The 11,692-nt window shown below is 62.4% G+C and overlaps 2 protein-coding genes across 2 annotated transcripts; both read left to right on the forward strand.

The window, feature by feature from the left end:
- The first annotated feature begins 40 nt into the window (after nucleotides 1–40).
- Nucleotides 41–1,292, forward strand: EXOSC4 (exosome component 4). The gene is made up of 3 exons (XM_077353559.1): nucleotides 41–270; nucleotides 485–691; nucleotides 805–1,292. The coding sequence occupies exons 1-3, from the start codon at nucleotides 100–102 to the stop codon at nucleotides 1,162–1,164; spliced, it is 738 nt and encodes a 245-aa protein (XP_077209674.1). The 5' UTR covers nucleotides 41–99; the 3' UTR covers nucleotides 1,165–1,292.
- A 111-nt stretch (nucleotides 1,293–1,403) lies between these two features.
- On the forward strand, nucleotides 1,404–9,461 carry GPAA1 (glycosylphosphatidylinositol anchor attachment 1). The gene is made up of 12 exons (XM_077353495.1): nucleotides 1,404–1,657; nucleotides 1,784–1,963; nucleotides 3,505–3,616; nucleotides 3,812–3,959; nucleotides 4,552–4,653; nucleotides 4,984–5,180; nucleotides 5,380–5,576; nucleotides 5,669–5,822; nucleotides 6,738–6,821; nucleotides 7,012–7,208; nucleotides 7,451–7,621; nucleotides 8,303–9,461. Exons 1-12 carry the CDS (start codon nucleotides 1,584–1,586, stop codon nucleotides 8,544–8,546), a joined length of 1,860 nt encoding a protein of 619 aa, XP_077209610.1. The 5' UTR covers nucleotides 1,404–1,583; the 3' UTR covers nucleotides 8,547–9,461.
- The last annotated feature ends 2,231 nt before the right edge of the window (nucleotides 9,462–11,692 follow it).

The raw sequence follows: 11,692 nt of genomic DNA on the forward strand, positions 1-11,692 counted from the left end.
CTCTGCTCTGGCCTGCCCTGCGCGGCGCAGCGGCCGGCTCTTCCTACGGGGCGCGCGCGGCAGGCCGGGAGCGGTAGTCTTCGGGGCGGCGGCGGCGGCATGTCGGGGCTGGAGCTGCTGTCGGAGCAGGGCTTCCGCCTGGACGGGCGGCGGGCCGGCGAGCTGCGGCAGCTGCGCGCCCGCATGGGGGTCTTCGCTCAGGCCGACGGCTCGGCCTACCTGGAGCAGGGCAACACCAAGGCGCTGGCCGTCGTCTACGGGCCCCACGAGGTAGGTGGGGGGTGGGTGGGGGGTTGGTGGACCCGCCAGGCGTCCGGGGAGGGAGGGAGGGAGGGAGGGGCAGTCCTGTCGTGCGGAGCCCGGCCGCCAGACTCAGGCTGGGCGAGCCCCCGGCAAACCGCGACCTTGGGTCGCGCCTACCTAGCCGGGTTGTTGTTGGGCCGCGCCGGCGCCCCTCACCCGCTTTCCCCCCTCCCCCCGGCAGGTGCGCGGCTCGCGGGGGAAGGCGCCGGCGGCCCAGGCGCTGGTGAACTGCCAGTACAGCATGGCCACCTTCAGCACGGGCGAGCGCAAGCGGCGGCCCCACGGCGACCGCGCCTCGGGCGAGATGAGCCTGCACCTCAAGCAGACCTTCGAGGCGGCCGTCCTCACGCAGCTCTACCCGCGCTCGCAGATCGACATCTACGTCCAGGTGCGGCACCCTCTCCCCCACCCGCCTCCCTCCCTCCCTCTCTCTCTCCGGCGGGCCGCGAAGCCCGGGAGAAGGGGGGCCGTCCTGACCCCCTCCCCCCCTTCTTGCGCCAGATCCTGCAGGCCGACGGCGGGAACTACTGCGCCTCGGTGAACGCGGCCACGCTGGCCATCATCGACGCGGGCATCCCGCTGCGGGACTACGTGTGCGCCTGCTCGGCCGGCTTCCTGGAGGACACGCCGCTGGCCGACCTGAACCACGCCGAGGAGGCGGCCGGCGGGCCCCAGCTGGCCCTCGCCCTCCTGCCCCAGGCGGGCCAGATCGCGCTGCTGGAGATGAGCGCCCGCCTGCATGCCGACCACCTCGAGCGCATCCTCGACGCCGCCAGCCGCGCCTGCCGCGCCCTCCACGCCCTGCTCGACCAGGTGGTGCGCAGCCACCTGCGCCACGACGCCGCGCTCCTCGCCAAGTAGCCGCGGACGGCGCGGGCGAAGACCCCCACCCCGACGGGGGCGGCCTTGCCGAGAGACGGGGCGGGCAGGGAGGGCCTTCTCTGTCTGTCTGTCTGTCTGTTGTAGAATAAAGGCGCTGCCCCAGAGAATGTGCCGTGTCCGTGTCGGGGAAGGACTGGGGTCGCCGGCCTGCGGGCACAACAGGACGCCGGCGACGAGGGAGGGAGGGAGGGAGGGGGCGTGGCCGGGCCAGCCCCGAGGGCGGCGCTTCCGAGGGAACGGCCTCCCTCCGCCGAGTGGGGGCCGGTTCGGCTCTAGCTCCGCCTCTGCCGCCGCCAGGGAGGAAGGAAGGAAGGAAGGAAGGAGGTCGGGGGAGCCTGGGACGGACGGACTGACGGACAGCCGGCCCCGCTGCCTTCCCTCCCCTTCTCGCCGCCGCCATGGGGCTGCTGTCGGACCCCTACCGGCGCCGCGCCCTCTCGCGCCTCCTGCTGCGCCTCAACACCCCCCTCTGGTGAGCCCCTTCCCGCCCCTCGGGGGGCTTGCCTGCCTGCCTGCCTGCCTGCCTGCCTGCCTGGAGGGGGGGGCGGGTGCTGGGCTCCCCGTCTGACCCCCCTCCTGCTCTTCCTGCCCCTCGCAGCGTGCTGTGCCTGGCGGGCGGGCTGGGCTGGTTCCTGGGGCTGGCCTTCCAGCCGCTCGCCCTGCGCGCCTACATGTCGGAGAACGCCATGGGCTCCACCATGGTGGAGGAGCGCTTCGCCCTCGGGGAGCGCGCCCTCGCCCACGCCCGCGACTTCGCCGCCCACAAGAGGAAGGCCCGGTGAGTGGGGCGGGGCGCTGCGGGGCGGGGGGCCCGGACCCCGTGCTCGGGAAGGGAGCCTGAAGAATTGAGCCCCCCCCTCCCTCCCGGCACGGAGGCGACCTTCGAGACCTTTGCGGGAAGGTCTCCAGGCCCGGTGGCACCCACGGACCCGAAAGGGAAAGCTGCTGGTTTCCAGCTTCGCCCCCACCCTGATCTTGCAGAGGGTCCCCGATTAGCTCAACGTCTGTTCCCGGTCTGCCTAGCCAGCCATCTTTATTGTATATTCATATTAATTCGCATTACCCACCCCCACGGCAGAGGGCGGTAAAAGCAAGCTCCCACCGCCCTGCCCTCCCCCCCCCCAATGGCGTGGTGGCTGGAACACCTTCTTCTTTTGTAATAATAACGCTCTGGGGATGAGAACTTGTGCCAGACAGAAATACTTATAGAGGCCACATTTAGCAACACGACAGTTCTCAGTATTTCTGCCCTGCGGTCTCCGTTGTTTGCTGGGAGTGCACATTGACCATGGGGGGGAGGGGGCCTCTGGGCTCCAGATGGGTGCGTGGCTCCCTTGTCTTCGCCCTACCTGGCGGAGGGGCTCCCTTTTGCAGGCCCGGCGGAATTGTTTTAGCCCCAGCGGGACCCTGATCTTCTCTGGGCGCGAGGGCTGAGAACGCCCTGGCTCCGGTCCAGCGAGCTTCCTTGGGCCCAGGGACCCTCAATTTGTTGATGTTTCCGGAGCATCATGCCCTTCGGGGGGCATGGGGGGGGGAGGTGGCTTCTCCGGGGCCAGAGCTCATGTGGCCTTGGAGGTGATGACCAGAACCTAAGCCTGATCCAACAATCAACCGGGTCAGAGTTAAGGGTGGGCCTGGGTAGAGCGAGTTGCAGACCCCCAGCCTGAAGGCAACCCTTGCTTGGATTAGCAGAAAGAACACTGGGCACCCAGGGGGAACAGCACCTGCCGACGGGAACTCAGCATGGCCTCTGCAAAGGGAAGGCCTCGGCCGCCGTCCCCCATATGTCTGGTCCCCTTTGGGCAGCTGGTTGGCCGGCGTGTGAGAGCGGAGGCTGGGCTAGATGGACCACTGGCTGATACAGCGGAGCCCTCGGGGAGAGGGTCTCTTACCCGGCTGGCCATTAGGGGGAGGGTCTTGCTGCAGGCTGTGTGGCTTCTGGGGGGGGGGAGGCCTCCCTCCCCACAGCTGTGCCCTGCGTGCCTCATTGCCAGCTGCCGCCTGTACAGCCCACCAAGCTGGCCTGTGGATGGGGATGACCTTGTGGAAACGACGCCTTTCCCATGGCTGGACCTTTCCTGTGGAGATGCTCCAGAGTCGGAGCGTGGAACTTGCCTGCAGGCTATGCAAAGAGTCTTGTTTCCGTGGACTCTGAGCCCCGTGCCTGGGGCAGGTACTGTAGCAGCCACAATCGCTGGTTGGAGAAATGAGCCTGTTTCTTCAGCGGCTTCTGGCGGCCGGCCCAGGAGCCCTGCAAGGGCTGTGGGGTTTGGCGGAGGGGGGGGGCCTTGCCACTCACCCGCTGCTCTCTGTCCTCAGGGGCATGCCGGTGGCCTGGCTGGAGAAGGCCATGTGGAACGTGGGCCTGGAGGTGTACAAGCAGAGCTTCTCCCGCACGCTGCCCTTCCCCGACGAGCTACGGGAGAGATACGTACGTCTCAAGCCTCCCGAGGAGGGCCGGGGGAGGGAGGGGGGCTGCACCACTAGCTGCGCATCGGGGCCAGGAGGTGGGACTCATGCCGAGAAGCAGGTGGGCATGTAGGGAGCGGGACCGCCTCTTGCCAAGCGGGGATCAGCCCACGGCTGGGGAGGAGGGGGAGAGATGGCTGACCCCACCTCTTTCCAGATGGTGAAGGGCACCAACGTCTACGGGATCCTGAGGGCCCCCCGGGCGGCCAGCACGGAGTCCCTGGTGCTGAGCGTTCCCTGCAGCGAAGGCCAGCAGAACAACCAGGCGGTGGGGCTGATGCTGGCCCTGGCATCCTACTTCCGAGGTGAGCCCACGGCCAGCCTGTCCTGTGGCACCTCGTGGGGCCGGGCAGCTTTCCCAGGGGTTTGTGGCATTTCATTTCATGCAGGTGTTGTACATACCTGGGGAAATGACATTTGCATGGTGACTCGATAGATGTTCACAGAACTGCACACAGGATAGAGAAGGTGGAGAAGGAAATCCTTTGCTCCTTGTCTCGCAATGCAAGAACTCGTGGGCACCCCACGAAACTAAGGAGCAGTGGGCTGAGAACAGATCCACGGAAGGCCTTCTTCACCCAAAGGGGCGTTGAGTGATGACGACAGGAGCAGGCAGCTCCATTTATTGAAACTTATTGTCATTTTATGGTTTTTAGGGGATGGGGTTGTGTAAGCCACCTCGAGCCTTCGGGGGGAGGCGGGGTATAAATACAATAAAAATAATAATAAGAGGGGGCTGGAGAAGCCCCCAGGTTTGGGCCATTGAGTGACCCAGAGAGTTGGGCTGGGCGGGTCGTTGGGCTGACCCCAGGTGGCTTCCCTTGTGTTTCTAAGCCCTGTGGCTGGACGTGGGCCTGGGTCCCGTGGGGCCGGATTCAGGCTCTGTTTCTCCCCCAGGTCAGATCTACTGGGCCAAGGACATCATCTTCCTGGTGAACGAGCATGACCTCATTGGCATGGAGGCCTGGCTGGAGGCTTACCACAACGTCAACGTGACAGGTGGGCTGCACTTCGGCCAGCCCCTTCCGGCTCCCGGCTTCCGTCCCGGTTCCTCTCACAACCGTGGCAGGGGCTTCCTCTTATCCCTGGATGGCTCAGGGGTCGGGCTGGAGCCCGCGGAAGACCCAGGGTGCAATCCCTGCTGCAATCCCTGCTGCTGCTGCCCCAGAAGCTTTGGGCCAGTTGAGCATGAGACGCAGAAAAGAGGATGGGGCCCCCATTGGCGAGAGGGGGGGGTGTCTACATGTGCTGCAGAAAGATCCTTGGCTCCACTGCTCTAGACAGCTCCCCCAGACCTCCTCATTGGCTGACGTGCCCTTCCCTTCCCAGAAGTCCAGTCGTCCGGGTTGCTGGGCCGGGCTGGAGCCATCCAGGCCGCCGTCTGCCTGGAGCTGAGCAGCGACGTCATCACCAGCTTTGATGTGGCCGTGGAGGGCTTGAACGGGCAGCTGCCCAACCTGGACCTGGTCAACCTCTTCTACGCCTTCTGCCAGAAGAACAGCCTTCTCTGCACTGTCCAGGGAAAGGTGAACGGATTGGGGCCGTCCAGCTCCATGGCCTGCCGCCTGCCTGTGCAATCCAGGGGGCTGCAGACATCCCACCCCCCTGCCCTTGCCTGCTTCTCATCCCTTGCTAGGCCCCTGAAAGGGCTCCGCTGATCCCTCGTAGCACGGGGGGGGGGGTCTGTCATGTCCCCCGACCCGGCTGACCCCCCTCTCCCTGCAGCTGCAGCGCTCTGACTGGGACTCGCTGCCGGCCTACCTGCACTCCCTGCAGACCCTGCTCCTCATGGTGCTGAAGCAGGGCTCCGGGCGGCCGCAGGGCGACCACGGCCTCTTTTTGCGGTACCACATTGAGGCCATCACGGTGCGCGGCATCAACAGCTTCCGCCAGTACAAGTACGACATGAGCGTGGTGGGCAAGTGAGTATGGCGCTGGGGGGCGGGCCGAGGGGCTGGGGAGCCGGCGCTGGGAGGGCACGGCCCGTCCTCTTTGCCTTCCTCCTCCTCCGCAGAACCCTGGAGGGGATGTTCCGGAAGCTGAACAACCTGCTGGAGCGCCTGCACCAGTCCTACTTCCTCTACCTGCTGCCTTCCCTCTCCCACTTTGTCTCCATCGGGCTCTACATGCCGGCCTTCGGCTTCTTTATCCTCCTCCTCGTCTTGAAGATATCCTGCTGCTGCGGGGAGGGGGGGGGGAGGGAGAGGGTGCCTCCCGTTCCTGCTGCCTTCAACCCCGGGGCGGGTGGGCTGTTTTGCATGGGAGGGGGCAGGAGCCCTCCAGCCCTGTAAGCCGCCTCCCTGAGTCGCACCCCTTCCCTGTGCTGGGGCCGGCAGCCAGGGAGGGGCTCCCAGGGAGGCCTGTCGACTCTTGCCCAGCTCCACAGAGGCCAGTGAGCTGGGACCCCTGAGGCCCTCCAAGGGCAAGGCATGGGGGGGGGGGCAAGGGCCAGGAGGATGGGCACACCAGCAGGGAGAGAGAAGAGGGTTTTGGCAGCAGCGGCTTCTCCGTCTCCCTCCACACGGCCTCCAGCCAGGTGCTCCCTCTGGCGCAGCAGAAAGAAAAGGGATGCAGCCTCGTGCCCCCTGCCCCAGACTCCCTGGTGTTCTGGCCAGCAGAGCGTCTGAGAGGCAGGCAGGCAGGCAGGCAGGCAGGCAGGCAGCCCCCGCCTCGGTCAGCGCAGGGGGTCTCTGCTCCTTTCCCTCGTGAGGCATCTTGTGAGCTGAGTGGGGCCCTTTTGGAGAGATCACAGGGGGGCTCTGGGGGGGGGGGGCTGTGCCAGGATTCAGGGCCCACCCTTAGACACGGCATCCGAGTGCTCCCAAAGGACTGGGGAGCGGTCAGCGTCGGACTCTGCCGTGGGCCTGCCATGCTGGAGTCCCTGGTCAGCTCAGCCGTTTTCCGAGCGTCCCGGGGGTCTCTTCACAGGGTTGCTCGCATGGGCAGCAGCAGAGGGGAGCCAGCTGGACAGGCAGTTTAGAAGGGGCTCCTCCCCAGGGCAGAGAAGGAAAGGTCTACTTGGGTACAGATTTTGGGTGGGATGCGCAGGCTTGTGTGGATCTGTTTCCCTTGACTGCCCCCACGCGCTGGACCTGTGGATGAAGCTGAGTAGATGTGATGTGGACCCTCCGGACCAGTCTTGCGACGGAGGCCCCGTGGCCCCAGAGGTGTGTGGCAAGGGGTGCGCTCTATGCGGATGACCTGCTAGGACTCCCCGTGGGGCCAGGCTCTGGTCTGTGGGCCCCGGCTGCTCTGTGCTTCTCCTAAGAGCTGGCCCCGTCCTGGTCTCTGCCGGACTGCCTGGGAGAAGACAGGAGCTGTTTGGGGCATGGAGAAAATGCTTTCTCCTCTGCCCAGGAGCCCCGGCTGAGCCTGCTGACCTTGGTACCCCCACTGGTGATCTGCCACGCCACGGGGCTGGCCCTTTACTTCGTGCCCATCCTGGGGCAGCACATGGCCACGCACCACTTCCCCGTCTCCGAGTCCGAGGCTGTGGTGCTCTCCGTCATCGCCATCTACGTGGCGGGGCTGGCGCTGCCGCACAACACACACAGGTGAGGGCACTGGCTGCTTCTTCCCCCGTGCTCCTGCAGCCAGGGTGCTGTGGGGGGTGCTGTGAAGCTGCCTTGGTCTCTGAGGGTCAGAGACATCCGGGTGCCTCTCCCTGCTGCAGCCGGGAGTGGGTCTGGGGACCTTCAGCCTGCCAAGCAGAGGCTCCGCCACTGAGCCCCGCCAGCAGGGGGAGGGGGTGGCTGGCCGGTGTCTGGAACTGTTCCGTGTTTGTGCCCCACCACAGGGTCCTGACTGGGGCAGCGAGTGACCGGGGCTGGATGATGCTGAAGCTGCTCTCCCTGCTGTACCTGGCCATGCAGCTGGGGTGCATGGCCCTCATCAACTTCTCCCTGGGCTTCTTGCTGGCCGTCACCATGGCGCCTGTGGCTGCAGTCATCCAGCCCACCGGGTCCAAGTACGTATGGGGGGGTGAGGGGGATCAGGCCAGCTCCTGGCAGCTATTGCTCCTGCCCCGCTCCCTGGCTGAGTGGCTGCTGCCTTGGGGAAGGCGTCCCCTGGAAAGGGGCTGGTGGTGGCGGCCCAGGGGCAACCCCACACAGCCCAGGGGTGGTTTGCATTTCCCAGCCCCTGCGTAGCAACCCTGGACTTGCTTGGGGGTCTCCCGTCCAAGGGCTAAGCAGGGCCAGTCCTTGGTGGCTCTCCTGATTGGGCCCAACCTGGGCAGGGTGGGGAGATGGACCACTGAGCGACTGAGCGAGTCTCCTTCAGCCCTCCCCGCATTGGCCCTGCCTGTCGCCCGTCCGCTGGACACGCCGCGTGCCTTGGTGAGGAGTGAAATAGCTGCTCTCGGCCTCCCACCACGCATTATTCCTTAAGTTCAGACAGGCTGTGTCTTCTGGCTTGGGTTGGAGGCTCGGAGCACTTTTTGCAAGAGGAATCTCCCCTCGCCAGCCCCCTCCCACCTACTCTGTGAGGGGGAGTCTTGGCCTTGCTTTCTCTTGAGGGTGCCTGGGGTTCTGGGCCCTCTCCAAAGCAAGGCCTTGTGGAGGGAAATGAGCAGGGGTGGGGGTGGCGTGTCCCAGCCCTGGCTCTTCACCCAGCCCTGTTTGCCTGCCTCCCCCCTCCCCCCCTCCAGGGCGCTCCAGGCTGTGCTGCTGGTGCTGGTCACGCCAGCTGCCACGCTGCTCTTCTGCATCTTCCTGTACCACGAACTCCTCGAGTATCCCGTCACGGTGCTGGAGGGCTGGCAGCGGTTCCTGCAGGCCATAGCTGAGGCGCTCCTGGACCACCACCTCTATGGCTCCGTCGTCTTCCCCTTCGTGGCCTTCTTTGTCTACCCCTGTTGGCTCCTGCTCTGGAATGTGCTCTTCTGGAAGTAGCTTTCTGTGCTTGGGACTGGCCTGCACCCCTGGGGGGAAGGGAGCGGTGGGAGGCCTGGGGCTGTGCCTCTTGGAGCTTTTCCTGGCTTGGCCCACAGCTGGAGCAACGCAGCTGAGAGCAGAGGAGCATAGGCAGAGGGCTGGATCCTGGCCTTTGCAGTGGGAACGGGACAGCATGTGCTGCACCAGGGGAGGTGCTGCTGTGAGCTCTCCCTTCCCAGAGAGGGGATGGGAGGGGCCTGCCCTGGGGCTTCCTCCTGGTCCCAGGTGCTGCGGGGAGGGGAGGGGAGGGCTGTTGGACACCCAGCAGAAGAAGAGTGGGGGAAGAGCTGATGTAGCCCTTGAAATGCAAATAAAGAGAGGGGGGCTGTGCATCAGGTCTGGCTTCCAGTGACATTCCTCCTGAACTCGATCATTTGCCAGAGAGCTGCAGCTTTGCTGGACGCTGCCAGCCACTAGTGCAGTTTGAACCCCGTCTCTTTCGACTCTCGAAAATTCCTGCCCAACAGTTCTGTCAGATGACTGACTAGCCTCTGCTTAAAAGCCTCCAAGGGAGAACTCCCATGAAAGGCTGTCAGCCAGGGCCAGGGTTTGCCTCCACCCTGCAAAGCAGCCCCCTTGGGCCCCCTTCCTCAGGGCCTGGGCTGCCAGCCCCCTCCCCACACACACAGTGACCCTGAGGAGTCAGCACAGGCAAAGGGAATGCTTTCCCAGAGGCATGCCAGGACCCCCTGCCCCACCCTGGCTGAATAAAGTACAATCCATAGTAGGTAGGCAGAGACACTGCAGGGCAGATGGTTTGCTCTCCTCCACGGCCACAAGCAGGGTTCGAGGCTGGTCTGCCTAAAGAGAGGAGGGTCTCTTGGGGTGAGGCTTGTGTTGTGACATAATAATGCCTCCAGTTTTGTTCCAAAGTCCTTTATTCAGCAGATAACTTTATCGGATCCAGCACAATAACTAGACAAAAACACACCCAAAGCCTACTGCTTGCCTCCCCCCCTCTTAAAGGAACAATTGCACTGTACACCACATTTCCCCCTCTCTAAATCCATAACAGAGTCCTTTGTCCAACCCAGTGGTCCTCTTGTTCTTCTGCTTCTCACGCCTGCTCCAGTAGATGGTCCTTCCTGAGGTAATCAGGATAAAATCCTTTGCCTAAATTATATTCCTCAATTTCACCCGCATTTGGGACCTCTGGCAACAAGAGGTCAACAAGAGGAGCTTGTCAAATTCACACCCCTCTCCTCTCTACTCAAATGCACAGAGACCAAATGAGAAGAATTCCATGTATGACCATCTGACGGTCTAGAAGTATGTGGTCCTTTCTTCTCAATGATCTTAAGAGGTGATGCAAATTTATACCCTCCTATTTGTAAAATTCCAGGTCTTCTCACCCTAACACATGGATCACATTCAAGTTTACCATCCTCAGCATCCCTATGTTTATCTACATAAGCCTTACACTTCTCTTGCTTCTGACCCACTCTCAATTCAGGTGCTAACGATATCCAAACTTTCCTGTAGGAAGCCAGTGATAATTTTGCACACATCACGCTTCCATGCAATAATTCTGCCAGAGCCTTCAGTGTTATGGCATGCCTTGTTGCTCCATACACTTGCAAAAATTCAGCCCTAAAAGCAGTCCGTGCTTTTCCTTCTAGCTTATTAAACTGTCCAGTCTCTCAGTTGACTTGTAGATAGCACACAGATGACCTTCTGTGTACAATATTCTGTTCTGCAAGGAAAGTCTCAAATTCCAGTGAAGTAAACAGGGACCCATTATCTGAAATTAACTCTCTACTAAAGACCACAGACAAGAACTTAATCACAACAACAGATGTAACATGTGAGGTAAATGCTACCCCAGGCCACTTCTATAATCAAAGTGACAGCATAACGGTATTCAATAGCCTCCAGAGGTCCCACAATATCCACTACACGTTCCCCATGCAGTGTGACAGTAGCACTGGCTGCAGTGATGCCAGGTGTGTTGCCGTCTAACCCTGACCAACAGACAGCACAAGCCTTGATGGCTGCCTCCACTTCTGCATCCATCCCCGGCTACCAATATGAACCCCTCAGCTGTTGTTTAGTCTGTACAATTCCTGGAAGTGCATCATGGACCACCTGTAGGAAGGGCGCGGATCTTCTGCGTGTACCACATAAAATGCACACACTTTGTAATGATAGCTCACCTCATATGCTAAAATTGTGCAAATCTGAGACTTATTCCCCACCCATTAAATATAGTGTCAATCTTACCTTTCGCAGACGTTATATTTTTGTCATTTCACATGGCGACCACATCCTGCCTCCTTCCAGCAAAAATCTTGCTACATCCAATGATTTATAGTGAGAGCTGGGGAATCAAAAGTGAAAATAAAGCATTAGCTGGCCGTGAGCCACCAGCCAACGTTTCGAATCTCTTGCCTGTGTTCCTTAACATTCAGAGATGGTCACTACAGACCTCCGGCTGGGTCAGACAAGGACCCTCCCTCCTCAAGCATTCCTGCCAGCTCTTCTCCCTCCTGGCTTACAGACGGGGCGGGCTGGGAGGCCATAGCTGCTGGAGCAAGTGTTGCCGAGGGGGAAGGAGAAAGGGGGGAACGATTATATTGGGGGCTGTTTTTTGACTCTTATCAAAAAAGACTCTTGCTGTCTTTGCTTATGGATTCACGTCAGAGATTAAAAATAAGGGGCCTTCCCCCCTAAGGGGCTATTTGGGAGGGGGGAATGCCTTCAATCAGACTCCTGCGGCTACCATAAAACGAGGCCTTTATGGAGAAAATGTCGAGAAGGAATCGGTGCCACTGCTCTGTGCCTTCGGTCTCTGGACAGGCGGCGCCACGCCAGGGGTTAGAGCCCGAGGGCCGTCCGGAGCGATGGGCAGAGGCGCTACGAGCTTCAGGCTTCCCCGGGAGGAAGGCCAGGCAAGGGGGCGAGGCGGCCGCGAGGGCAGAATCCGCAGGGCCCCTTCCCTGTCCTGGGCCTACGCCAGGGGCTCATGGGAACTGTAGTCCACGGGCGGGCCGCAGTCTGCCTTTCCCTGTGCCGCCCACGAGCCCCCCCCCCGCCCCCTCCTCTCCTCCCTCCCTCGGGGGGCCCCTGGGGGGGCGGCGCGGGCGCCGGCTGAGCGGGTCAAGGGT

Source organism: Paroedura picta, chromosome 9, assembly GCF_049243985.1.
Source record: "Paroedura picta isolate Pp20150507F chromosome 9, Ppicta_v3.0, whole genome shotgun sequence".
NCBI classification, from domain to species: Eukaryota; Metazoa; Chordata; class Lepidosauria; order Squamata; family Gekkonidae; genus Paroedura; species Paroedura picta.